The sequence below is a fragment of the Oncorhynchus kisutch genome, linkage group LG13, assembly GCF_002021735.2.
Source record: "Oncorhynchus kisutch isolate 150728-3 linkage group LG13, Okis_V2, whole genome shotgun sequence".
NCBI classification, from domain to species: Eukaryota; Metazoa; Chordata; class Actinopteri; order Salmoniformes; family Salmonidae; genus Oncorhynchus; species Oncorhynchus kisutch.
The window spans coordinates 71,118,332-71,145,872 of NC_034186.2; the positions used below are offsets into that span (position 1 = coordinate 71,118,332).

Below are 27,541 nucleotides of genomic sequence, written 5' to 3' on the forward strand. Positions count from 1 at the left end.
TTTCTCTATCTTTCTCTTCTATGCTGCTGTTTGTCCCCATCTGTCAAACTTGGCTCCCTCCTTTTATGCTTCAGTCATCCTTTGCAACCCCATTACTCAATCCTCTTTCTGCTATCCTTCCTTCCTTCCCTCGTTCTCTCACCTGCAGTCTCTTCAGCTGTACCTCCAGACTCTGCAGTTTCCGGCGCACCTCCTCCATCCTCTCCTGGGACAGAACCAGAGGAGCACTGATCCCTCCCTCCTCGTCTATCTTCATCCCTCCACCCTCTCCTCCTCCTCCCTCCCCCTCCTCCCCTTGCAGTCCTTGGTCCTGGCTGTCTGGCCCCTCCCTTCCATTCTGCTCATTAGGCTGTGAGTCGTCTGATAGGCTGATGCTGCCAACCAATAGTCTCTTGAGGAACATGACTGTGGGAGGAGACAGGAAGAGTTGATGTATGACATGACAGTAAGAGGAACATCAGTGAAAATGGTAACCGCTTGGACCAATCAAATAAACCCACTGACCTTCGTTTAACGCGCTATTGGCCACTTTCACCTGATCACTGTTGCTGTGGCCAATCAAGTCGAAGCCTTTGTCCGAGAGGTAATCAATCAGAGAATGACGAGAGTCCACAGACTTCGTCTCATCAATCAGGCTGTCCTTATCTCGTTCTATAGACACAGGAACAGTCTTGGTAGTAAGGCAGTAACAGTAAAGACACAGGAACAGTCTTGGCAGTAACAGTAAAGACACAGGAACAGTCTTGGCAGTAACAGTAAAGACACAGGAACAGTCTTGGTAGTAACAGTAAAGACACAGGAACAGTCTTGGTAGTAATGCAGTAACAGTAAAGACACAGCAACAGTCTTGGCAGTAACAGTAAAGACACAGCAACAGTCTTGGCAGTAACAGTAAAGACACAGGAACAGTCTTGGCAGTAACAGTAAAGACACAGGAACAGTCTTGGTAGTAATGCAGTAACAGTAAAGACAGGAACAGTCTTGGCAGTAACAGTAAAGACAGGAACAGTCTTGGCAGTAACAGTAAAGACAGGAACAGTCTTGGCAGTAACAGTAAAGACAGGAACAGTCTTGGCAGTAACAGTAAAGACACAGGAACAGTCTTGGTAGTAATGCAGTAACAGTAAAGACACCGTAACAGTCTTGGCAGTAATGCAGTAACAATAAAAACACAGGAACAGTCTTGGCAGTAACAGTAAAGACACAGGAACAGTCTTGGTAGTAATGCAGTAACAATAAAAACACAGGAACAGTCTTGGCAGTAACAGTAAAAACACAGTAACAGTCTTGGCAGTAACAGTAAAGACACAGGAACAGTCTTGGTAGTAATGCAGTAACAGTAAAAACACAGTAAGAGTCTTGGTAGTAATGCAGTAACAGTAAAAACACAGCAACAGTCTTGGTAGTAACACGGTAACAGGCTTGGTAGTAACGCATTAACAGTCTTGGCAGTAACACAGTAACAGGCTTGGTAGTAACGCAGTAACAGTCTTGGCAGTTACACAGTAACAGTAAAAACACAGTAACAGTCTTGGTAGTAATGCAGTAACAGTAAAAACACAGCAACAGTCTTGGTAGTAACACAGTAACAGTCTTGGTAGTAATGCAGTAACAGTCTTGGTAGTAACACAGTAACAGTCTTGGTAGTAACACAGTAACAGTCTTGGTAGTAACAGTAAAAACACAGTAACAGTCTTGGTAGTAATGCAGTAACAGTAAAAACACAGCAACAGTCTTGGTAGTAACACAGTAACAGTCTTGGTAGTAATGCAGTAACAGCAACAGTATTGGTAGTAACACAGTAACAGTCTTGGTAGTAACAGTAAAAACACAGTAACAGTCTTGGTAGTAATGCAGTAACAGTAAAAACACAGCAACAGTCTTGGTAGTAACACAGTAACAGTCTTGGTAGTAATGCAGTAACAGCAACAGTATTGGCACTAACACAGTAACAGTATTGGTAGTAACACAGTAACAGTCTTGGTAGTAACGCAGTAACAGTAAAAACACAGCAACAGTCTTGGTAGTAACACAGTAACAGGCTTGGTAGTAACGCAGTAACAGTCTTGGTAGTAACAGTAAAAACACAGTAACAGTCTTGGTAGTAACACAGTAACAGTAAAAACACAGCAACAGTCTTGGTAGTAACACAGTAACAGGCTTGGTAGTAACGCAGTAACAGTCTTGGTAGTAACGCAGTAACAGGCTTGGTAGTAACGCAGTAACAGTCTTGGTAGTAACGCAGTAACAGTAAAAACACAGTAACAGGCTTGGTAGTAACACAGTAACAGGCTTGGTAGTAACACAGTAACAGGCTTGGTAGTAACACAGCAACAGGCTTGGTAGTAACAGTAAAAACACAGTAACAGTCTTGGTAGTAATGCAGTAACAGTAAAAACACAGCAACAGTCTTGGTAGTAACACAGTAACAGTCTTGGTAGTAATGCAGTAACAGGCTTGGTAGTAACACAGTAACAGTCTTCGCAGTAACAGTAAAAACACAGTTACAGTCTTGGTAGTAATGCAGTAACAGTAAAAATACAGCAACAGTCTTGGTAGTAATGCAGTAACAGTAAAAATACAGCAACAGTCTTGGTAGTAATGCAGTAACAGTAAAAATACAGCAACAGTCTTGGTAGTAACACAGTAACAGGCTTGGTAGTAACGTAGTAACAGTCTTGGTAGTAACAGTAAAAACACAGTAACAGTCTTGGTAGTAATGCAGTAACAGTCTTGGTAGTAATGCAGTAACAGTAAAAATACAGCAACAGTATTGGTAGTAACACAGTAACAGGCTTGGTAGTAACGTAGTAACAGTCTTGGTAGTAACAGTAAAAACACAGTAACAGTCTTGGTAGTAATGCAGTAACAGTCTTGGTAGTAATGCAGTAACAGTAAAAACACAGCAACAGTCTTGGTAGTAACACAGTAACAGGCTTGGTAGTAACGCATTAACAGTCTTGGCACTAACACAGTAACAGGCTTGGTAGTAACACAGTAACAGTCTTGGTAGTAATGCAGTAACAGTCTTGGTAGTAACAGTAAAAACACAGTAACAGTCTTGGTAGTAACACAGTAACAGTAAAAACACAGCAACAGTCTTGGTAGTAACACAGTAACAGTCTTGGTAATAACAGTAAAAACACAGTAACAGTCTTGGTAGTAACACAGTAACAGTAAAAACACAGCAACAGTCTTGGTAGTAACACAGTAACAGTCTTGGTAGTAACAGTAAAAACACAGTAACAGTAAAAACACAGTAACAGTAAAAACACAGTAACAGTAAAAACACAGTAACAGTAAAAACACAGTAACAGTAAAAACACAGTAACAGTAAAAACACAGCAACAGTAAAAACACAGCAACAGTAAAAACACAGCAACAGTCTTGGTAGTAACACAGTAACAGGCTTGGTAGTAACACAGTAACAGTCTTGGTAGTAGTAACAGTAAAAACACAGCAACAGTCTTGGTAGTAACACAGCAACAGGCTTGGTAGTAACACAGTAACAGGCTTGGTAGTAACACAGTAACAGGCTTGGTAGTAACACAGTAGCAGGCTTGGTAGTAACACAGTAACAGTCTTGGTAGTAACACAGTAACAGTCTTGGTAGTAACACAGTAACATTCTTGGTAGTAACACAGTAACAGGCTTGGCAGTAACAGTAAAAACACAGTAACAGTCTTGGTAGTAACACAGTAACAGTCTTGGTAGTAACACAGTAACAGTCTTGGTAGTAACGCAGTAAAAACACAGTAACAGTCTTGGTAGTAACACAGTAACAGTAATAACACAGTAACAGTCTTGGTAGTAATGCAGCCACAGTAAAAACACAGAAGCAGTCTTGGTAGTAATGCAGCCACAGTAAAAACACAGAAGCAGTCTTGGTAGTAATGCAGTAACAGGAAAAACGAAAATAAACAGTAATAACACCATTAACAATGACATTATCAACATCTAGAAGCTCAATGGCTTGAAAGAGTTGCTTTGCTGTCTGTTCTCACCAATGCTATTTTTCAACAAGACTCCTCCATTTTCAGTGGGGCTGAGAGGGGGTTGAGGAAACCTGAAAGAAAGAGAAAGCGAGAAAGAAATGTGATCGGCGGCAGGTAGGCTAGCGGTTAAGAGCGCTGGGCCAGAAACCCGAAAGGTCGCTGGTTTGAATCTTCACACCGACTACGTGAAAAATATGTCGATGTACCCTTGAGCAAGGCGCTTAATCCTAATTGCTCCATTAAGTCACTCTGGATAAGAGCGTCTGCTTAATGGCTAAAATGTGAAATGTGATCAGTGCTCAGAGGACTGGCTTATAACAGTGCACACTCAGAGCTGTGTTGACTCACGTGGTGGGGCTGTATGGGTTTCCTCCTCCTCCAGTTAAGATGCTGTTTCCTCTCTTCAGGTCAGATGGAGGTCCTGTCTTCTTCAGCTCATCTACTGCCATCTTGATCACATCTGTCCAGCTTCACACAACAAAGCCACATCACCACTACAGTTGGTGTTTCGTCTTTATCTTCATATCTTCCACCTCTCCTCCTTCCTCCCCATAAACCTCTCTCCTCTCCCACACTCACTTCTCCATCTTCCCTCCCCTTCTCTCCTCCTCTCCTCTTCCCAAACCCTTCTCTCCCACACTCACTTCTTCCTCTCCCCGACAGATTGCGCCACCAGTTCGTAGATCTGAGCCCCGCTGTCCCAGGTGAAGATCACGTAGAAGGCCTTACGGTCTGACAGAGGGACAGAAGAGAGGGGGATTGAGATGACATATTCCTGCAAGGTGTTTGTGTGTGTGTGCGTCTCCATGTTGATGATGTGTTTTCTTGAATAGCAAATATGGCAGGTGTTGTTGTTGTGGGGGGAGGCCGGAGACATGCTCTTTTGGGTTGCTCTTTTGACTCTTACATGGATCAGACCCTGTGCTGTCAAGTTTCTGAAATACCAGCCTCTTGAGTCATGCCTGAACAGCTTTTGACCGTGTACATAGGCTAATAGTGCATGGTCATCAGATTGCAGGACTGCATAGGGAAAAAGGCAAAGCAGCTAGCAAGGTACTGCTCTTTCTCGGCAATCATGGACAGCCTAGCTGTGTGGAGAAGGTGCTTTGACACTACGTGTGTCCATGTATCTGTGAATCTTTGAAATGTTTGAATCCTTCTGGACTGTAATGTGATTTGTGCATTCAAATGAAGTATTTAAAGATGTGCGTGTATCACCTGTGGCCACCTCTCGGAGGAAGGCAGAGTCTAGTTTGATGATAGGGCTGAGCATCTGCTTTCCCTCCTGAACAGCGATGTTACTCTTACTCTGACACTTCAACACCATCTTATCATCCTGCTTCTGTAACAGCACCAACAGATCCCCCAGCAACACACACTGCACTTCTGAGAGGGGGACAGGAACAGGGTGGAGAGGAGGAGAGTGGGGCAGGAACAGGGTGGAGAGGAGAGGAGGAGGAGAGTGGGGCAGGAACAGGGTGGAGAGGAGAGGAGGAGGAAAGTGGGGCAGGAACAGGGTGGAGAGGAGGAGGAGAGGAGGAGGAGAGTGGGGCAGGAAGTGAACAGCAGATGAACAACAGCTTGGGTTTGTGTAAAATGAAATCAGACAATTGGTTCATACATTAAAACAAACTAATGTTTGTAGAGTTGATAGTGCACCTAATGTTTTCTCCTTGGTCACTCTCCAGGTCAGAGGCCCCTCATAGATCATCCTTCTCTGGGCCAGGTCAAGGTACTGAGAGAGAAGAGAACAATAGAGACTGATAAAGAATGAGAGAACGGGACAACTGTAGAAAGGATAGCATGAAGAGCACTGGACCACACTACAAGAACCCCTCACTATTGTCAGTCACCTTGTACTCCAGGTACAGCTCGTTACTGGGTTTGAGTCCTGAGGTGTCCAGCCTGCGCTGGTAGTCTTTCAGGGTCTGGAGGGAGAGAGAGAAATAATTTATACTTTACCTCAGACACTTGTTGTTGTAGTAGCAGTTGTAATAGTAGTGTGTGTGTGTGTCTCACCAGCAGGTTCTCCATCTGTTTGACCTCCTCGTTGACGTGGTTGAGGATCTTCCTACAGCACTCTGCACTCTGCTGAATACTCTCCTTCTCCAAGGTGTCCTCTACAGGAATACACACAACACATGTCACAACACACACACTCTCTGTTTATCTGAATGAGAACAGGGAAGGACACACACAGACCTGTGCACTTGGCAATGTTTTCCAGCAGTAGGGGGTATTTGGTGAGCCTCTGCATCTCAGTGGGGATGATGTCCTTCAGCTGCAGCCTACGACACTGAGGCCTACTCTCTGCCTCCAGTATGAAGGAGTTGAAACGAGGGTCTTTCTTCTGTCTCATCTTCAGCTGTTCCAGGGCCCACGTCTGGTGACTACAGAACCTAGACGTCAGCTTCTGAAACCACTCACCCTCCGTCCCTCCAAACTAGACAGAGAGAGAAAGTGAGAGGGAGAGATTAAAAGCTTTCTTTAGGGATCCATTTCCCTAAGTATCCACTTCATATATGGGATGAGGGGGTTAGGCTGAGGGGCACAGAGAGAGGGGGTGAGGGGCACAGAGAGAGGGGGTGAGGGGCACAGACAGGGGAGTGGTGGAAGGTGACCTGTTCCTTACCCTATTGAGTAACGTGGTTCCGATGGCCTTGACGATGAAATTGTGCTGACGCAGCTTCTTCAGGTGCTCGTAGAAAGCATCTGCACAGAAACACACAGGGAACACAGCGGTTGGACTGGGGTAGACAGTCTGTCCATGGTTGGGTTATTATGGTCAGACTGAGGTCAATTTATGGTTGAGTTAAAGTTACACAAGGGTTCATTTACTAGTGACGAGGGATAAATATCAAAACATTTAAATATCAGGATATCATTTTGGAAGATATGCCGGTATCATTTTGACAGTATCGCAATATTATTTGTGCAGTAGTTGCACCAAAGGTCCAGTATTTTCCCATCATAGCTTGTATTTTCCCATCATAGCTTGTTCTCCATCTTCTTTTTAAATAAGGAGACAATTTGTTTTCAGCACATTTATTTCCATGATCGATCAAAACTTGTTCTCATGGCTCTCTTGTCCTCCTGCAGGAGACATATGGTGAGCAATACAGTATGTTTGGAACATGGAATTGCAATACAATTACAGAATCGAACCGCAATACATAAAGAATTGTGAGAATTGCAATACAGATCATATCAGAACCTAAGTATCATGGTAACATCATATCGTGAGGTCTTGCCAACAATTTACATTGGTCAGACTGAATTCAGCCAGTATCAGAACTGTAGAAGTGCTGTTGTCGGGTAACGGTCACAGCCATGCAGTGGCAGTCATGTCGTGTAAGTGTGGTTGTACTGTAGTTGGGGTTACAGTGGCAGTACATTGGTCATGTGGTTGTACTGTAGCGGGGGTTACGGTCGTACTGTAGTTGGGGTTACAGTGGCAGTACATTGGTCATGTGGTTGTACTGTAGCGGGGGTTACGGTCGTACTGTAGTTGGGGTTACGGTCGTCCAGTGGCAGTACATTGGTCATGTGGTTGTACTGTAGCGGGGGTTACGGTCATACTGTAGTTGGGGTTACAGTGGCAGTACATTGGTCATGTGGTTGTACTGTAGCGGGGGTTACGGTCGTACTGTAGTTGGGGTTACGGTCGTACTGTAGTTGGGGTTACGGTGGCAGTACATTGGTCATGTGGTTGTACTGTAGCGGGGGTTACGGTCTTACTGTAGTTGGGGTTACAGTGGCAGTACATTGGTCATGTGGTTGTACTGTAGCGGGGGTTACGGTCGTACTGTAGTTGGGGTTACGGTGGCAGTACATTGGTCATGTGGTTGTACTGTAGCGGGGGTTACGGTCGTACTGTAGTTGGGGTTACGGTCGTCCAGTGGCAGTACATTGGTCATGTGGTCGTACTGTAGTTGGGGTTACAGTGGCAGTACATTGGTCATGTGGTTGTACTGTAGAGGGGGTTACGGTGGCAGTACATTGGTCATGTGGTTGTACTGTAGCGGGGGTTACGGTCATACTGTAGTTGGGGTTACAGTGGCAGTACATTGGTCATGTGGTTGTACTGTAGCGGGGGTTACGGTCGTACTGTAGTTGGGGTTACAGTGGCAGTACATTGGTCATGTGGTTGTACTGTAGCGGGGGTTACGGTCGTACTGTAGTTGGGGTTACGGTGGCAGTACATTGGTCATGTGGTTGTACTGTAGCGGGGGTTACGGTCGTACTGTAGTTGGGGTTACAGTGGCAGTACATTGGTCATGTGGTTGTACTGTAGAGGGGGTTACGGTCGTACTGTAGTTGGGGTTACGGTCGTTCCAGTGGCAGTACATTGGTCATGTGGTTGTACTGTAGCGGGGGTTACGGTCGTCCTGTGGCAGTACATTGGTCATGTGGTTGTACTGTGGCGGGGGTTACGGTGGCAGTACATTGGTCATGTGGTTGTACTGTAGCGGGGGTTACGGTCGTCCAGTGGCAGTACATTGGTCATGTGGTTGTACTGTAGCGGGGGTTATGGTGATACTACGGTCAAGCAGTGGTGGAACCGTACTCACAGTGCATGTCTATGATCTCGTCCAGGCTGGGGAAGATGGTGGCCAGCTCTGTGGCGGTCATGAGTTCCTCTCTCTCCAGAGGCTTCCAGAACACTGTCTGCAGAACACTCAGCATGCGCACGTGGGCGTGCTCCGTCGCAAACAACTCTGAGAGAGAGAGATTACTCTAGTGACAATTAATTCACAATATTTTGCGTCAGATGAGCAGCAGCTCATTCTTACACGGCAAGTAGTTTACTTCCTCCTCCGTTGGCTGGATCCCTCCATCCCCCACCCCTCCCCCAGTCCCTCCTCACCGTTGATGACCTCCTGCCGCTTGGTCTCCTTCTTGCTGAGGTCTTTGAGCGTGTCTGGGGGGGTGTGTTCTCTCCAGTTGGGTGGGTCCTGCTCCAGCTCCAGGAGGCGAGGGTCCTGTTCCTCCTGCTGGGGGGTGGGGCCAGAGAGGGAAAGGCCTGGGAGCACACCCTCGGGCAGTAACACCCCTTCATCAACACTGATAGAAGAGAGGAGGACAGGGGAGGAGGAGTGGGGGAGGTATAAGGGTATGGGGATAAAGGGTATGGGCGATAATATCAAAATAATCTAACGCGAAGCTAGAAAAACCTGCTTGGGTTGAGAAGTATTTGGATTGGGACATTACACTATTGGCTGGTTCAAAGTCTACATAATCCACACATAGCACTAACATTACACGTAGTTACAGTTAGTACTGTAGCCCTGACTAAGAAAATAACTCCAGCTCTGACCCTCGTCCTCCAGTCAAGCTGTGTCACTCAGCATGGATCTCTTCCTGTCTTAATGAAGCTGCTGGGGACACAGTGGAAGAAGCTTCCATTCACTCTCTCTCAGCCTTTCTGTCTTACAGTCAGACATCAGACAGTCAGAAAAAGCAAAGTTAGTTGATCAGTAATGTCAGTGAATCTATCAGCCTGTCCATCAGTTACTAGTAAGTCAGTCAGCCCGTCCATCAGTTACTATAATCAGTCAGTCAGCCTGTCCATCAGTTACTATAGTCAGTCAGCCTGTCTATCATTTAGTATAGTAAGTCAGTCAGCCCATCCATCAGTTACTATAATCAGTCAGTCAGCCTGTCCATCAGTTACTATAGTCAGTCAGCCTGTCCATCAGTTACTATAGTCAGTCAGCCTGTCCATCAGTTACTATAGTCAGTCAGTCAGCCTGTCCATCAGTTACTATAGTCAGTCAGTCAGCCTGTCCATCAGTTACTATAGTCAGTCAGTCAGCCTGTCCATCAGTTACTATAGTCAGTCAGTCAGCCTGTCCATCAGTTACTATAATCAGTCAGTCAGCCTGTCCATCAGTTACTATAATCAGTCAGTCAGCCTGTCCATCAGTTACTATAATCAGTCAGTCAACCTGTCCATCAGTTACTATAGTCAGTCAGTCAGCCTGTCCATCAGTTACTATAGTCAGTCAGTCAGCCTGTCCATCAGTTACTATAGTCAGTCAGTCAGCCCGTCCATCAGTTACTATAATCAGTCAGTCAGCCTGTCCATCAGTTACTATAGTCAGTCAGCCTGTCTATCATTTAGTATAGTAAGTCAGTCAGCCCATCCATCAGTTACTATAATCAGTCAGTCAGCCTGTCCATCAGTTACTATAGTCAGTCAGCCTGTCCATCAGTTACTATAGTCAGTCAGCCTGTCCATCAGTTACTATAGTCAGTCAGTCAGCCTGTCCATCAGTTACTATAGTCAGTCAGTCAGCCTGTCCATCAGTTACTATAGTCAGTCAGCCTGTCCATCAGTTACTATAATCAGTCAGTCAACCTGTCCATCAGTTACTATAGTCAGTCAGTCAGCCTGTCCATCAGTTACTATAGTCAGTCAGCCTGTCCATCAGTTACTATAGTCAGTCAGTCTGTCCATCAGTTACCATAGTCAGTCAGTCAGTCAGCCTGTCCATCAGTTACTATAGTCAGTCAGTCAGCCTGTCCATCAGTTACTATAGTCAGTCAGTCAGTCAGCCTGTCCATCAGTTACTATAGTCAGTCAGTCAGTCAGCCTGTCCATCAGTTACTATAGTCAGTCAGTCAGTCAGCCTGTCCATCAGTTACTATAGTCAATCAGTCAGCCTGTCCATCAGTTACTAGTCAGTCAGTCAGCCTGTCCATCAGTTACTATAGTCAGTCAGCCTGTCCATCAGTTACCATAGTCAGTCAGTCTGTCCATCAGTTACTATAGTCAGTCAGTTTGTCCATCAGTTACTATAGTCAGTCAGCCTGTCTATCAGTTACTATAGTCAGTCAGTCAGCCTGTCCATCAGTTACTATAGTCAGTCAGTCAGCCTGTCCATCAGTTACTATAGTCAGTCAGTCAGCCTGTCCATCAGTTACTATAGTCAGTCAGTCTGTCCATCAGTTACTATAGTCAGTCAGCCTGTCCATCAGTTACTATAGTCAGTCAGTCTGTCCATCAGTTACTATAGTCAGTCAGTCTGTCCATCAGTTACTATAGTCAGTCTGTCCATCAGTTACTATAGTCAGTCAGTCAGCCTGTCCATCAGTTACTAGTCAGTCAGTCAGTCAGCCTGTCCATTAGGTACTATAGTCAGTCAGCCTGTCCATCAGTTACTATAGTCAGTCAGTCAGCCTGTCCATCAGTTACTAGTCAGTCAGTCAGCCTGTCCATCAGTTACTATCGTCAGTCAGTCAGTCAGTCAGCCTGTCCATCAGTTACTATAGTCAGTCAGTCAGTCAGTCAGCCTGTCCATCAGTTACTATAATCAGTCAGTCTATCAGCCTGTCCATCAGTTACTATAATCAGTCAGTCTATCAGCCTGTCCACCAGTTACTATAATCAGTCAGTCAGTCAGTCAGCCTGTCCATCAGTTACTATAGTCAGTCAGGCAGTCTGTCCATCAGTTACTCTAGTCAGTCAGCCTGTCCATCAGTTACTATAATCAGTCAGTCAGTCAGCATGTCCATCAGTTACTATAATCAGTCAGTCTATCAGCCTGTCCATCAGTTACTATAGTCAGTCAGTCAGCCTGTCCATCAGTTACGATAGTCAGTCAGTCAGTCAGCCTGTCCATCAGTTACTATAGTCAGTCAGTCAGTCAGCCTGTCCATCAGTTACTATAGTCAGTCAGTCAGCCTGTCCATCAGTTACTATAGTCAGTCAGTCAGTCAGCCTGTCCATCAGTTACTATAGTCAGTCAGTCAGCCTGTCCATCAGTTACTATAGTCAGTCAGTCAGCCTGTCCATCAGTTACTATAGTCAGTCAGTCAGCCTGTCCATCAGTTACTATAATCAGTCAGTCAGCCTGTCCATCAGTTACTATAATCAGTCAGTCAGCCTGTCCATCAGTTACTATAATCAGTCAGTCAACCTGTCCATCAGTTACTATAGTCAGTCAGTCAGCCTGTCCATCAGTTACTATAGTCAGTCAGCCTGTCCATCAGTTACTATAGTCAGTCAGTCAGCCTGTCCATCAGTTACTATAGTCAGTCAGCCTGTCCATCAGTTACTATAGTCAGTCAGTCAGCCTGTCCATCAGTTAATATAATCAGTCAGTCAACCTGTCCATCAGTTACTATAGTCAGTCAGTCAGCCTGTCCATCAGTTACTATAGTCAGTCAGTCTGTCCATCAGTTACTATAGTCAGTCAGTCTGTCCATCAGTTACTATAGTCAGTCAGTCAGCCTGTCTATCAGTTACTATAGTCAGTCAGTCAGCCTGTCCATCAGTTACTATAGTCAGTCAGTCAGCCTGTCCATCAGTTACTATAGTCAGTCAGTCAGCCTGTCCATCAGTTACTATAGTCAGTCAGCCTGTCCATCAGTTACTATAGTCAGTCAGTCTGTCCATCAGTTACTATAGTCAGTCTGTCCATCAGTTACTATAGTCAGTCAGTCAGCCTGTCCATCAGTTACTAGTCAGTCAGTCAGTCAGCCTGTCCATCAGGTACTATAGTCAGTCAGCCTGTCCATCAGTTACTATAGTCAGTCAGTCAGCCTGTCCATCAGTTACTAGTCAGTCAGCCTGTCCATCAGTTACTATCGTCAGTCAGTCAGTCAGTCAGTCAGCCTGTCCATCAGTTACTATAGTCAGTCAGTCAGCCTGTCCATCAGTTACTATAATCAGTCAGTCTATCAGCCTGTCCATCAGTTACTATAATCAGTCAGTCTATCAGCCTGTCCACCAGTTACTATAATCAGTCAGTCAGTCAGCCTGTCCATCAGTTACTATAGTCTGTCCATCAGTTACTATAGTCAGTCAGTCAGTCAGCCTGTCCATCAGTTACTATAATCAGTCAGTCTATCAGCCTGTCCATCAGTTACTATAGTCAGTCAGTCAGCCTGTCCATCAGTTACTATAATCAGTCAGTCTGCCTGTCCATCAGTTACTATAATCAGTCAGTCTGCCTGTCCATCAGTTACTATAATCAGTCAGTCTGCCTGTCCATCAGTTACTATAGTCAGTCAGTCTGTCTTTCATTTAGTATAGTCTGTCAGTTTGCCTGTGACTATGTCAGTCTGTGGCTGTGCTCCTCTCTCGACCCATGAGAGAAGGGGGGATAGGGGGTCCGCCTTACGAGGGATGGGGAGAGGTCGGGGAGGAGTGTGCTGCCGTGGCGGCGGCTTGCAGGTCCACGTCGCTACGGGAACGCGACTGTTTGGCCCGGGAGGAGCCACGGCGACGGGAGGAATGTCTGTCCACACGAGCACTCTCACTGCGTCCCACACGCCTGGGGAGGGAGGGAGGGAGGGGAGGGAGGGGGAGAGTACATCGAAGGGAGAGAGGAGAGCGAGAGGAGGGCCAGTGGGTGGGAAAAATACAAGGAGGATGGTAGTATAAGGAGGAAGGCAGGGGAGGAAGTAGAGAGACAGACAGAGTGAGGAGTACAGGAACCACAAGAAAATGGTCCAAAAGACCAAACCAAAGAGTACGGAGTGGAACAACAAAGACAGGGGAGATATTAGGATAATGTGGATCCAAGCAGGAGAACCATTACAGAGGAAGTCAATGTGATGTCAAAGGAATGTAGAGGATCAAAAGAAAAGCACACAAGAGATGTGACAGAGAATGGATGGTTAGACTCAGGAGCATAGAGACACTCCACACAGTCCTGGGTTACTGCTTAATGACTAGCCCTATTAGAAACACATTGGAAGCAGAGACACTCCACACAGTCCTGGGTTACTGCTTAATGACTAGCCCTATTAGAAACACATTGGAAGCAGAGACACTCCACACAGTCCTGGGTTACTGCTTAATGACTAGCCCTATTAGAAACACATTGGAAGCAGAGACACTCCACACAGTCCTGGGTTACTGCTTAATGACTAGCCCTATTAGAAACACATTGGAAGCAGAGACACTCCACACAGTCCTGGGTTACTGCTTAATGACTAGCCCTATTAGAAACACATTGGAAGCAGAGACACTCCACACAGTCCTGGGTTACTGCTTAATGACTAGCCCTATTAGAAACACATTGGAAGCAGAGACACTCCACACAGTCCTGGGTTACTGCTTAATGACTAGCCCTATTAGAAACACATTGGAAGCAGAGACACTCCACACAGTCCTGGGTTACTGCTTAATGACTAGCCCTATTAGAAACACATTGGAAGCAGAGACACTCCACACAGTCCTGGGTTACTGCTTAATGACTAGCCCTATTAGAAACACATTGGAAGCCCATCTACCTCAACACTATTAGTTAAGAAAGCGGTCCTTAGTAACATCTCAGTGTGTCTGTGTACCAAGGCCTTTCAATTACGCAGTGTTAAATGGCAATCAATTGGGCTTATCAACCCTCCAATCTCACACACACACAAAGACTATTATTCTCTAACATCACAGCCCACTCACGTCAGTCCAAGGTACAGGATAAACAATACTTAGCCATGCAGTGTGTGTGTGTGTGTGTGTGTGTGTGTGTGTGTGTGTGTGTGCGCAGTAATGCAGGATGGACTGTGTGTTATCAATATGAGGCCCAGTGCGTGTCCGTATCCCTGTCGCAGAGAAGTAGAAACCCACCTTGTCTTGCGTCTGTAAAAACACGGGACAGGACAGTTACATAACCACCACAACCATTCAACAGTAACACACCCCCTTTCTACAAACCTCCAACTCTCCCCATCAACCGCTGCAGCACACGGACAGAGCCTAGCAGCACTGAACGCACTGTAAAACCACAGAAAGCAAAGCACGCCCACAAACACAAGACGTCTGCTGTCCTGAACATGGTACTACATGAAGCCCTGTGAAGACTGGACAACAGAACATAGCGGAACCCTATAGAACCACACACACTGATGCCTTCTGCAAGCAACAGACATGAAAGCGAACCAGACCTCACTGCTTGACCTACAGTAGGACTGGGATAAAGCCGACAACAGACAAATCTAAAGCTGGACCGCACGACTGAAGCACAGTAAAAGTCAACTTAATGAACTTAAGCCTGTAGAGATACAATGCTGTACAAATCAAATATAGCACAATGAATGCCCAAATCAGACAGACGTACAACCTCAGACAACATAACAACGTTATACCAGCTTTCCCCAGCTCTGGTACTTGAGTCTAGCCTGCAGACACACAGACAAGATGACATACTACAGTACAATGTTAACTATTATACACTTAACTTGCTCTGAATAACTGAGCAGAGTCAGCATCGCACAAACAAGGAGACAGCAGTGGTGCTTTGGAAGAGGAGCAAACAAACATGAAAAATGATGGACACAGAGAGAAAGTGGAGAACAGGTAAACAAAACAAGAGATTTGTGGTAGAGGAGAAGGGACGAGGAGGGGTTGGGGGCTGGAGGGGAAGACCAGGTCCCTGTAGCCCCAGTAAGGGTCCATCTCCAAATGCTGGGTGGGTCTTAGTGATGTTCGCTACATGGAGCTGCTCTGGCAGGACAGGGCTAAGGTGTGGTAGGTAGGCTAGGCAGCACAGTACACAGCAGGGACAGACGGAGACACTGAGGGAGTTTTACCACGCTTCCTCAGCCTCAGCATAGCCACTGAACCCTAACCTGTTTAAACTGTTTGACTATGTTCAACATCTTCCCGAAAGGTGTTGGGTCTATGTTGGTCTTTGGTTTTATACATCTCATCTACTCCATTTTTTTTTACCTCTCTCTTCCTCTATTTCTTCCTCACCTGTCTTTGTCCAGGTTTTCCTCCAGGGGGGGTTCATTGGGTGAGGGGGGCTCCCATACAGCCAGCCCCCCTGCCATCCCCCCGGGGGACAGCTCACCCCCCTCCGCCACCAAATGGGGGTCCGAACGGCTGCTGAACAGACCTGGGAAAGGAGCAAAGGAAACACACATTTCAGATTCACCTCACTGACTACACCCTAAGTTAGGTTGGGTGGTGCTATGCTACCATATATCCGTCCAATCAGCCTTACCCATCTCGCTGTGGGAGAAGTCTGGACTGGAGGTCACACTGATGTGAACTCCTGAGCCCTCGCTGACCTCCAAACCCTGATGGGGGGAGGATCCTGTGGAAACAGACTTCCTGTTTAATGCTGGAGGAGCAGCATCAGGGGCGGAGGAGCCTCGAGAGGGGGCGAGGCCGCTGGAAACCTTACGCTCCTGATTCACCTTCTCTTTATCCACTGAGAGAGAGAGAGAGAGAGAGAGAGAGAGAGAGAGAGAGAGAGAGAGAGAGAGAGAGAGAGAAATAGATGGTAAAAGGGATGACATTGAGGAGACAGACAGGATGAGTGGTAATCAGTGGATCTGTGGTGAGAGAGGAGGGTTAATCATTCTCAGAGTGTATGTGTTTGTGTGTGTGTGTGTGTGTGTGTGTGTGTGTGTGAGTGAGAGAGCTGGGCGAGATGGACAAAAATCCATGTTGTGATACACTGACCAATTGTTTGAATAATGATAAATCAGCAATAAATCATGTTTGGGGGAGGTGCTAGAGCTGGGCGAGATGGACAAAAAGTGATAATGTGATGAATGTAACTATTTTGCTCGATAACAATAAATAGCCTACAACAATAAAACTAAATGTTTTAAAGGGACAGTTAGGCTACTTTACATTAGCGGGAGGGCTTTTGACTATTGATTTCCAGTGCCAAGTAAGACAACTGAGATGGCAGTTGGAACTCAAAACACTTAGCTAGTGATATTGTTGCTATATAGACAAGTAGGCTATTTGATTCATCGATCAGTAAATGTAGGCTAACATCCTACAACAACTTTCCAGCACTAGACCGAGGCTACTTGATGTAGAACAAGAGCTCACAGTTTTACCAATTTCACGTCAGATTCTGATTGTTATCCGCGTTTCTCCAAACATCAAATTTCAAAGTTGCACCAAACGTCACATTTCTGCAGGAATCAACTTAACACATAGGCTATTACCGTTGATCAAACAACGGTTTAGAGAACAATCTACAGGAACATTGTATAGCAAAATCGCAGATGTTTGTTTCTTCGTCCCAGCTGTAGCGTGTGTGGTGAGTCCAACTATCAAAACACCAGTGATTACAGATCATGCCATATAATCTACACCTAGATGCAAAACAGAAGCAAAACAGTAAGTCAACAAATCAAAAACTCGGCATTCCCCTCAGATCCCCTTCCAGGTTTGATTTGGTACATGCAAACATGCATTGGGGTTGATTAGTAAGGACTAAACCATTCTAGAGATAAAGGGGTGGGGAAGAGGAGATGAGAGCCAGACGGTGGTACCTTCAGCCTCCACTTTAGGAAGTTTGACCTCAGCTGAAAGAAGAACACAGGGCAAGACAACGGGTTCTTTTTAATTCTACAAAGACTTTGTCTTATACAGGCACTACGGTCATTCTGGTAGACCCACTTTTAGATGGCGATCGATAATCAAACACCTGACATAGCTTATACGATATGTCATCCACTCTGTTTCTCTGTACCTTCAGTATGCAGTATGTATTTAGTAGTGTATACAGTATGTATTATTTTTTAACGATGTAAGAAAGACAAACTAAATTCTCCTTGGGTATTGATAAAGTACAATCTCATCTCATATTATGACACTACTGGTACGTACTGCTGCCAGCAATCCAGCCACCGGCGGCGCTGAGGATGTTGGGAAAACCCCCCTTCGGTTTAGATTTAGTGGACTCCTCACTCTTCTTATTCTGAGAGGGAGTAAGAGAGACAAAGAGAGAGCGCATTAAGACAAGAACAGTCTAATAATACTGGATAGGTTAGTGTGTGGTATGGACTGGGGACCGTGGAATCCAGCTAGCTGCCAACCAGACAGACAGACAGACTCACCTTCCCAAGGGGTCTCCTGAAGAACCCTCTGGACTTCTTACTGTCAGCTACCCTGGACTTCACTCCTAGGTGCTTCATGTAGAAGGCCACTGCTGCAAAGATCGACGAACTGGAGGACGAGAGAGAGGGAGGGAGAGCGAGATCTCTGTAAAGTTTGTGGTGATGAAAGTATGAAAGTACATACTGTATAAATGCATATATATTGGCATTGCAATAGAAATAGTAATGATACACTATTACAGAGGATGCTAAAGCATGAGCTGTAAATAAAAAGAATGGGCGTGAAAGAGACAGAGTAGGGCTGGGGTTGAGATGAGAAAAGGGCTGGGGTTGAGATGAGAAAAGGGGTTGAGATGAGAAAAGGGGTTGAGATGAGAAAAGGGGTTGAGATGAGAAAAGGGGTTGAGATGAGAAAAGGGCTGGGGTTGGAATATGAAAAAGGCAGGGGTTGGAATATGAAAAAGGCAGGGGTTGGAATATGAAAAAGGCTGCCATTTATGGCAAAGTAATGCAACTATAGTACTGCAGTCTGCGCAACGCACCTGACCGCAGTCTGCGCAACGCACCTGACCGCAGTCTGCGCAACGCACCTGACCGTAGTCTGCGCAACGCACCGGACCGCAGTCTGCGCAACGCACCGGACCGCAGTCTGCGCAACGCACCGGACCGCAGTCTGCGCAACGCACCGGACCTCAGTCGACAGGACCGCAGTCTGCGCAACGGACCGGACCGCAGTCTGCGCAACGTACAGGACCGAAGTCTGCGCAACGTACAGGACCGAAGTCTGCGCAACGTACAGGACCAAAGTCTGCGCAACGTACAGGACCGAAGTCTGCGCAACGTACAGGACCGAAGTCTGCGCAACGTACAGGACCGAAGTCTGCGCAACGTACAGGACCGAAGTCTGCGCAACGTACAGGACCGAAGTCTGCACAACGTACAGGACCGAAGTCTGCACAACGTACAGGACCGAAGTCTGCACAACGTACAGGACCGAAGTCTGCACAACGTACAGGACCGAAGTCTGCACAACGTACAGTACTGAAGTCTGCACAACGTACAGTACTGAAGTCTGCACAACGTACAACTACAGTACTGAAGTCTGCACAACGTACAACTATAGAGCAAAACAAACTAATTGAGGAGGAAGGTAAAATAAATATAAGGCATGTATGTATGGACTTTAAAAGATGAATGAATCTAAGCAGGGAGCTGGACAAAGCATGTCTAGCATGCATTCACACATTGACAGAAGTGGTTCAGACACACAGCACCGTGAAACACAGAACTCACCATTTCTCCTCGTCTGCGACGATGGAGGGGCTGAAAGAGAGGAGATGAATAGATATTAAAGAGAGAGAGAGAGAGAGAGAGAGAGAGAAAGATAAGTGCAGACATTGCCAAGTCTGTAGACTTACTGCCGCAGTCGATTAAGTGGCATTTTCCCTCGCTCTTTCTCAACCGATTCTTAACTCTGTTTTGGGACGGTGGAATCTGAAGCGACTAAGCTTCTCCTGATCCAACTCAAATCTGACTGCAGTGATATTGTGTTCAGAGCAGAAGCTACTGAACATATCCTGATCTTTCCAACAAAAAAAGGGAAAAAATAAAACAAAGTCTAGAACAATGAGAGATGCATTAAAAGCTGCACCCAAAACAATGCACAAGAAACTATTGACAATTGTTTTTAAACTAAAACACTGCAAAAATCTAATCTGTACAAATCTATCCAATCTGATTTTCTGCACAAGGCCAGGTATCAGCTGTCTAACTATCTGCAAAAGATAAGTGTGAAGTCAATGCACAGCTGCTCTCTGGGAGTTGTCTGCAGGGTGGGCTGGAAAATCTAACAATGCTCCAGGACACCGGAAATGGCTATTTAACTGTGTTTTAGTCTGATGCAACAAGCAGGCAAGAATATGGAAATGAGATCCTACTGTTTCTCTTTTCTATTAACATAAAGGGAGGGGAGGGGTTTCCCCAGGATTCCTCAAGCCAATCAGGATGCCCCATCCCTCCATTCCACTGACTGACCAATAGGAGTCAGAGGTGGTGAGGTCACCATGTTCTGGCGGCGAGAGGGGGAGAGACGGGGGAGCGACTGAACGAGGGATTGTGGGATTGTGGAGGAGAGATGAGGATTGTGGAAGTGAATCTAAATGGGCAGAATAAATGAATAACTCTTTTGTAGTTAGGAGACAGAGAGAGTTGATTGTGAGTCAGTAAGTTTATGATGTGATTTACACTGCCTGCTGACAAGCTTTTCATACTTCCTCCACTGACAATACAGTAGTAACCAGAAAAAAGGACTTATGCATTGGGCATATCCCCTTTGTTGGTCTCTCTCTTATAGTCACTTTCATCCTCTCTCTTCACACTGCAGGTTAAAGAGCTTGTCACCTGCTCTCTTCCTCACTTGTTCCAGTGTTAATTCATTGTATCTGGCTACTGGATCAGAGGTAGATGAACGGACTAGACTGCCCCTACTCTCCCTCCCTCCCCCTCTCCATCCTCCCCATCCCTCTGGTTGGCAGCATGCCAGGGGAGAGCCTTCCTGCCAACGTTGCACTGCTGACTCTCTCCTTCTCCCTCTGCTTCCTCTCCTCCACCTCCCTTTCACCCCCTCTGTTCCAATCACTGGGGGACTGGAACTGTGATGTCTAGAGGCCTGTGATGTCATGATGATACTACACAGCATTTAATTGAATTCAAATGAAACTAGCCCCCAAACGAAGCCATGGGAGGTTTAACTTAGCTAATTAGAGTGTACCTTAATCTATGAAGTTACATAAAAGCTATACATTATGTAGTACTGCATTACTGTCAATAATCCACCCCAGCAGTCTACTCACTGGATCTCAGACATTTTGTCCAGCAGGGTCTCTGCCACGGCCTTCTCCTTCATCTCCATGGGGATACGATCGGTGGGGTAGTGAGACTCCACCTCCAGCAGCTCTGCCGCGTTAGGGGTCATACCCATCATCCTCTTCTGCCTGGGAGGGAGGCACAGCAGGAAGTATCTCTTTAAGTATTTACATCTCACACTGTATAACTGTCATCAGTCTGACATTATCGCTGAGGGCTAGTTGGTACACACGTGTGTATGGGGAGCAAAAAGAGAGTTTGTGTTTAGGGCAGAGACTATTTTAACCCAATGTTATCACTGATGAGTCAATAGGTCAATAGGTTCTGAAGTCACTGCTGGTTCAATGGATGTGGGTGTGTCACCTAAAGTCTTCCAGCTGTCGCAGCACCTCTGGGGCCTGAGCCAACTGGACATCCTGGACAAACTTCCTCTGCTGCTCCTCACTGAGCAGGTCTGGTCTGGTACGGTCTGAGACAGAGAGATTACATACACACCATGCTTTATCCAGATAATGCTGAGTAGACCAGTGGTGGCTGCATTATCTAAAATCATAAGAGAACGATCGTAGGAGGGCTTACCCAACTCAAATGATACATTGTGAGGGATTTGCACTCTGAGAATCTGTGTGGGTTGAAGAGGAGGAGAGAGAGAACATGTTAATTTGACATAATAATAATATGCATCACACTGACTTCTACAACAACATTTGTATGTTCTCTTATGTTCCTCTGGTGATGTAGAGGTTAATCCAGGACCTGCAGTGCCTAGCTCCACTCCTACTCCCCAGGTGCTCTCATTTGTTCACTTCTGTAACTGTAAAAGCCTTGGTTTCATGCATGTTAACATTAGAAGCCTCCTCCCTAAATTTGCTTTATTCACTGCTTTAGCACACTCTGCAAACCCCGATGTCTTAGCCGTGTCTGAATCCTGGCTTAGGAAAACCACCAAAACCCCTGAAATTTCCATCCCTAACTATAACATTTTCCACAAAGATCAAACTGCTAAAGGGGGCAGTGTTGCAATCTACTGCAGATACAGCCTGCAGAGTTCTGTCACACTATCCAGGTCTGTACCAAAACAACTCGAGTTTCTACTTCTAAACATTCACCTTTCCAGAAACAAGTCTCTCGCTTGCTATAGACCACCCTCTGCCCCAGCTGTGCCCTGGACACCATATGTGAATTGATTGCCCCCCATCTATCTTCTGAGCTCATGCTGCTAGGTGATCTAAACTGGGACATGCTTAACACCCAAGCCATCCGTCTTTGAAAGCCAAGTTAACAAACAGATTAAAATTTAGCCTCCAACTCTATTCTATTGAATATTCAACAAATTGTAGGCAGTCTATCACAGTGCCATCCGTTTTGTCATGAAAGCCCCATATACTACCCACCACTGCGACCTGTATGATTTCATTGGCTGGCCCTCGCTCCATACTCGTCGCCAAACCCACTGGCTCCGGTCATCTACAAGTCTCTGCTAGGTAAAGCCCCAACTAATCTCAGCTCACTGGTCACCATAGCAGCACCCACCCGTAGCACGTGCTCCTGCAGGTATATCTCAACGGTCACCCCCAAAGCCAATTCTTCCTTTGGCCGCCTCGCCTTCCAGTTCTCTGCTGCCAATGACTGGAACGAACTGCAAAAATCTCTGAAGCTGGAGACTCTTACCTCCCTCACTAGCTTTAAGCACCAGCTGTCAGAGCAGCTCACAGATCACTGCACCTGTACATAGCCCATCCAATCTTCCCCATCCCCATACTGAATTTATTCATCTTGCTCCTTTACACCCCAGTATCTAAACTTGCCCATTCATCTTCTGCACATCCTACCATTCCAGTGTTTAACTGCTATATTGTAATTACTTTGCCACCATGGCCTATTTATTGCCTTACCTCTCTTATCCTACCTCATTTGCACATGCTGTATATAGATTTTTCTATTGATTGTATGTTTGTTTACTCCATGTGTAACTCTGTTGTTGTATGTGTCGAACTGCAAATGAGAACTTGTTCTCAACTAGCCTACCTGGTTAAATAAAGGTGAAATAAATCAAATAAATAAAGTATAGAAATCTCAAACAATGCAGTACACCACAGTCACCACCAGATGTCACTTGAATACCAATAAAACAAAATGCAGGCAAGAGGAAAATTTGAAAACAAAAGTACAATGTCTACTCCATGAGTCTCTCTCTACCTCTGAATGTTCCAATGAACTTTCACTAAACGTATCCTTTTAGAATAGAGAGGGAGTGTAAAACAAAGTTCATTCCCACGACCTGAACAGGAAGTCGTTTGTCAGCGTGAGAAAGTGTGACACACTGAGTAGAGGGAGAGACACACACACACAGGGCGAGAGGAAGAGGGGTACAGAGGGTACAGCTGGACAAACGGCCAGTACCAAGAAAGCAGAAGAAGTACGGTACAGAACAGTGACGTGCCATTCTGGCTCTGGGCTCTACACTCGCTTCCTAGTTCCTTGTGTTTCTTTCACTTACAGCGCTCTTGTCCAGGAAGCTGTTGTAGAACTCCACAAACTGCTTCTTGGTCTCTTTGGTACTGAGGTTCTTGAAGAGGTCAGCATGGAGGTAACACAACTGGGAGGGAGAGAGAACAAGAAAGATAAAAATGAGGAAGTGAGCTAAAAGATGTAAGTACCACAAACAAAACTTTTTCTATAACACTATTAGGTCATTTGCGCGGCCGTATGCAGACTTTATACAGCACATTGTGACAATGTGGAGGATAGACAGTCTGGTGTGAATTAAAATACAGGTGCATCACTAGCTACAGGGACAGGTAGGGGGAGGTAGGGGGTTTGGGAGAGGGGTGAGGAGAGGGAGCCTGTCTGGGCTGTGAAGGGGTAACAGTACCTGGGCGGATCACGGTGTCTGCATGCAGAATAAAAGGGAGAGACAGGCATGCTTAATATCACTGGAGATGCACAGAAACAGAGCTACACATGGAGCAGACAGACACTCATCACACACTAACATGGACATAAACACCCACACACACACCAGACAATACATCACCATACACACACACACACACACACACACACACACACACACACACACACTGTAGTTCTCACCAAGGAGGAGCAGTCGAACTGCAGGATGACGTGCTGAAGGAAGACCAGCAGGTGGGTTGGCCGACTCTTCACTAGCTCTATACTGGTGAAGTGACTGCTGTGGTCATCCACCGTCTGGGATGGACAGAGAGAGGGGGGGGGATTAGAAACAGTAGATATACTAAGGGAGAGGTGAGGAATAGAGGAGGGAAGAAGGAGAAGGTACAGAGTGAAGGACAGATTAGATAGAGGACATTGGTGGACAGAGAATGATGGGTAGAGAATGGAGTATGGAGTATTAGATAGAGAGGGAATGAGGGTGAGAAGGGTAGAGAATGGAGTATGTGAGGGGGACAGATTAGAGAGACAGGGAATGAGGAGGAGAAGGGTAGAGAATGGAGTATGTGAGAGGGTTAGAGAGAAAGGTCAGAACAGATATGATCATTCATCAGCCTATTGTTCGCTACAGTTCATTGTCACCAGGAAGTTACTCACGGGGTCCAGATCATTCTCAAAGTCCTCATCCTCGGCCCCGATGATGCTCATGGCTGGGTTAGACCACTGAGCCCCAAACACTCCCCCCTACAGACAGAAACACAGTTAGACCACTGAGCCCCAAACGCTCCCCCCTACAGACAGAGACACAGTTAGACCACTAAGCCCCAAACGCTCCCCCTACAGACAGAGACACAGTTAGACCACTAAGCCCCAAACGCTCCCCCCTACAGACAGAGACACAGTCAGACCACTGAGCCCCAAACGCTCCCCCCTACAGACAGACACACAGTTAGACCACTGAGCCCCAAACGCTCCCCCCTACAGACAATATGATTGGGTAAATAAACTGAAGATTAACGGACGCCGACCATACCAATCACTTATTGCCAACATTTTTCTGATATGGTTCATCACAATAAGTAGCCTATACCAGAGAAATGTGAAGTTTAGCAAACTTATTTAATTTCAATGTGGGTGATTGTTAATGGGACAATTGATGGCTACAACCATCAAACTAGTAGTATTAGGAAAATAACCTCACACTCAACGTCAACAAAACTAAGGAGATGATTGTGGACTTCAGGAAACAGCAGAGGGAACACCCCCCTATCCACATCGATGGAACAGTAGTGGAGAGGGTAGCAAGTTTTAAGTTCCTCGGCATACACATCACTGACAAACTGAATTGGTCCACTCACACAGACAGCATCGTGAAGAAGGCGCAGCAGCGCCTCTTCAACCTCAGGAGGCTGAAGAAATTCGGCTTGTCACCAAAAGCACTCACAAACTTCTACAGATGCACAATCGAGAGCATCCTGGCGGGCTGTATCACCGCCTGGTACGGCAACTGCTCCGCCCTCAACCGTAAGGCTCTCCAGAGGGTAGTGAGGTCTGCACAACGCATCACCGGGGGCAAACTAGCTGCACTCCAGGACACCTACACCACCCGATGTTACAGGAAGGCCATAAAAATCATCAAGGACATCAACCACCCGAGCCACTGCCTGTTCACCCCGCTATCATCCAGAAGGCGAGGTCAGTACAGGTGCATCAAAGCTGGGACCGAGAGACTGAAAAACAGCTTCTATCTCAAGGCCATCAGACTGTTAAACAGCCACCACTAACATTGAGTGGCTGCTGCCAACACACTGACACTGATACTGACTCAACTCCAGCCACTTTAATAATGAGAATTGATGGGAAATGATGTAAATATATCACTAGCCACTTTAAACAATGCTACCTTATATAATGTTACTTACCCTACATTATTAATCTCATATGCATACGTATATACTGTACTCTATATCATCGACTGCATCCTTATGTAATACATGTATCACTAGCCACTTTAACTATGCCACTTTGTTTACATACTCATCTCATATGTATATACTGTACTCGATACCATCTACTGTATCTTGCCTATGCTGCTCTGTACCATCACTCATTCATATATCCTTATGTACATATTCTTTATCCCCTTACACTGTGTATAAGACAGTAGTTTTGGAATTGTTAGTTAGATTACTTGTTGGTTATTACTGCATTGTCGGAACTAGAAGCACAAGCATTTCGCTACACTCGCATTAACATCTGCTAACCATGTGTATGTGACAAATCAAATTTGATTTGATTTGATTTGAGTTTAAAGGATTTTTTAAAACTGTGGTGCACATTAATATTATAAACTTATAGTTATATTTATTGTTATCACATCAATTCAGACAATTTATTGCAATGTGGATTTTTGGCACCATGAGGAGACAGAAAAGAGAGAGAGAAGACATTACATCATCTGACACCACCACAACCTGCTGAGTGACACTACGAAATTCAACCCACACTGACCTCGGCCACACACAAGAAGATGAGGGAGGAATTATATATAGGTTAGCCCAGGGTTAGACAACCCTGGTCTTGTTTTAGTTTAACTGACCTGGAAGACCAGGTGTGTTGATTTTAGACAATCACTGAACTGATCAATTAGGTCTGTTGGTCAGGTGTGGTGCCTAGTTGGGACAAAATCCTGTAGTACCTGCGGCCCTCCAGGAACAGGGTTGCCGTCCCCCTGGCCTAGTCTATAGGACCCCATAATCACACTACTAAAGCCTTGTTCACACTGCAGGCCTTAATGCTCAAATCCATTTTAGAATACTGACCGTCCAAACAGCAAGTTACAAGTGACCAAATCATGTGTGTTCAGACAGCAGTCATTTGCTGACATGGCCAAGCTAGTTGTCATAGTAACCACTGGTGTGTGGCAGTGGTAAAGCAAAGATATTTATAACTAAACCAAGATAGACCACAGCCTGTCATTTCAAATGGAAACAAATGAGTCATAGTGGGCAGAACAAGCAAGGAGGTGGGCAGAGCCAAGCACAAGCTAGCAAGATCCTATTGGCTTGTTCTAGAAAACATTTGCATATTTCCTTTACGGAACGCCTAGTCTGAAGTGTGCATGTGCAATAACTCAATTCACCTTTTCACTTGTTCTAAACAATGCATTTTTTGGGAGACATAGCAAAGGGTAAAGTCTAGAAAACTTAGTCCACTGTTTGCAAGTGATTATAGTTTTGGGAACAGAAAACTCTATTGAGATCAAAGGTTTAATCAATGAGAAAATTTGCAGAATGTCAGCCAAAATCCATCTCATTCCACCTTCTCCCACTGCCGGCCACTGGGCTTCCTCTCACTGCCATATTTGGTAGTGAGTGGGAACGCCAAGTGGATGCTTCACATTTATACATCCGCTGAAATATCTGTCTCATTGTTCTATCTGTGAGTGTACTCTGATTGGTGGTGGTGGTTCCTATCACTCAAGAAGTTATGTAGCAAGTCAAGGTGACAACAATGCCTGCCATGGACGTTTCCCAGTTGCTTTGAGTGTTCAAAATCATCGTGTAAGAACACTTAAGCCCTCAAAGGATAAGATGGTCCAGCTTTCAAAACAAGTCCTTTTTGGCTGGCCACAGCAGTCAACTAACTAGCTGGTTAGCTGTTAACTTTCTAGCACATTCTTTAATTTATTTGTAAACAATTAACAAGCTAGTTATTTGACATGTTCTTTGTCAAACTGTCAAGATATGCCAAATAACAATCTAAAAACCACTTGACGGCAAATAAATCAGATTTGACTGTTCAGACAAGAATGAAGGTGGTTTGAAATGTGGCTTGAAATTGGCTGTTGTAATTTCAGGAAAAAGAACTGATTCGAATCAGATATGCCAAGGTCCAAAGCAAGGAGTTGGGGGGAGTCTACTACGATTAGTGTTCGGATAGAGTATATG

At 45.6% G+C, this 27,541-nt stretch overlaps 1 protein-coding gene across 4 annotated transcripts in view; it reads right to left on the reverse strand.

Moving 5' to 3' along the window:
- Nucleotides 1–27,541, reverse strand: part of arhgef1 (Rho guanine nucleotide exchange factor (GEF) 1) — a 52,597-nt gene that overhangs the window by 4,843 nt on the left and 20,213 nt on the right. The window contains exons 2-28 of one of the 4 annotated variants that reach the window (XM_031787110.1): nt 24,249–24,335; nt 23,775–23,888; nt 23,179–23,277; nt 21,258–21,300; nt 21,042–21,147; nt 20,666–20,806; nt 19,107–19,136; nt 17,814–17,922; nt 17,584–17,674; nt 17,247–17,279; nt 15,953–16,162; nt 15,703–15,844; nt 14,575–14,586; nt 13,124–13,276; nt 8,863–9,059; nt 8,567–8,713; nt 6,628–6,707; nt 6,198–6,438; nt 6,015–6,115; nt 5,849–5,923; nt 5,655–5,730; nt 5,214–5,381; nt 4,640–4,727; nt 4,344–4,463; nt 4,005–4,066; nt 505–651; nt 143–405 (exon numbers count right to left, since the gene is read on the reverse strand). In XM_031787110.1, coding sequence (XP_031642970.1) covers nt 143–405; nt 505–651; nt 4,005–4,066; nt 4,344–4,463; nt 4,640–4,727; nt 5,214–5,381; nt 5,655–5,730; nt 5,849–5,923; nt 6,015–6,115; nt 6,198–6,438; nt 6,628–6,707; nt 8,567–8,713; nt 8,863–9,059; nt 13,124–13,276; nt 14,575–14,586; nt 15,703–15,844; nt 15,953–16,162; nt 17,247–17,279; nt 17,584–17,674; nt 17,814–17,922; nt 19,107–19,136; nt 20,666–20,806; nt 21,042–21,147; nt 21,258–21,300; nt 23,179–23,277; nt 23,775–23,888; nt 24,249–24,299 — 3,099 coding nt within the window. In that variant the 5' untranslated portion in view covers nt 24,300–24,335. The remainder of the gene's footprint in view (nt 1–142; nt 406–504; nt 652–4,004; nt 4,067–4,343; nt 4,464–4,639; nt 4,728–5,213; nt 5,382–5,654; nt 5,731–5,848; nt 5,924–6,014; nt 6,116–6,197; nt 6,439–6,627; nt 6,708–8,566; nt 8,714–8,862; nt 9,060–13,123; nt 13,277–14,574; nt 14,587–15,702; nt 15,845–15,952; nt 16,163–17,246; nt 17,280–17,583; nt 17,675–17,813; nt 17,923–19,106; nt 19,137–20,665; nt 20,807–21,041; nt 21,148–21,257; nt 21,301–23,178; nt 23,278–23,774; nt 23,889–24,248; nt 24,336–27,541) is intronic. The other 3 variants (XM_031787111.1, XM_031787112.1, XM_031787113.1) reach the window with 3 other exon arrangements.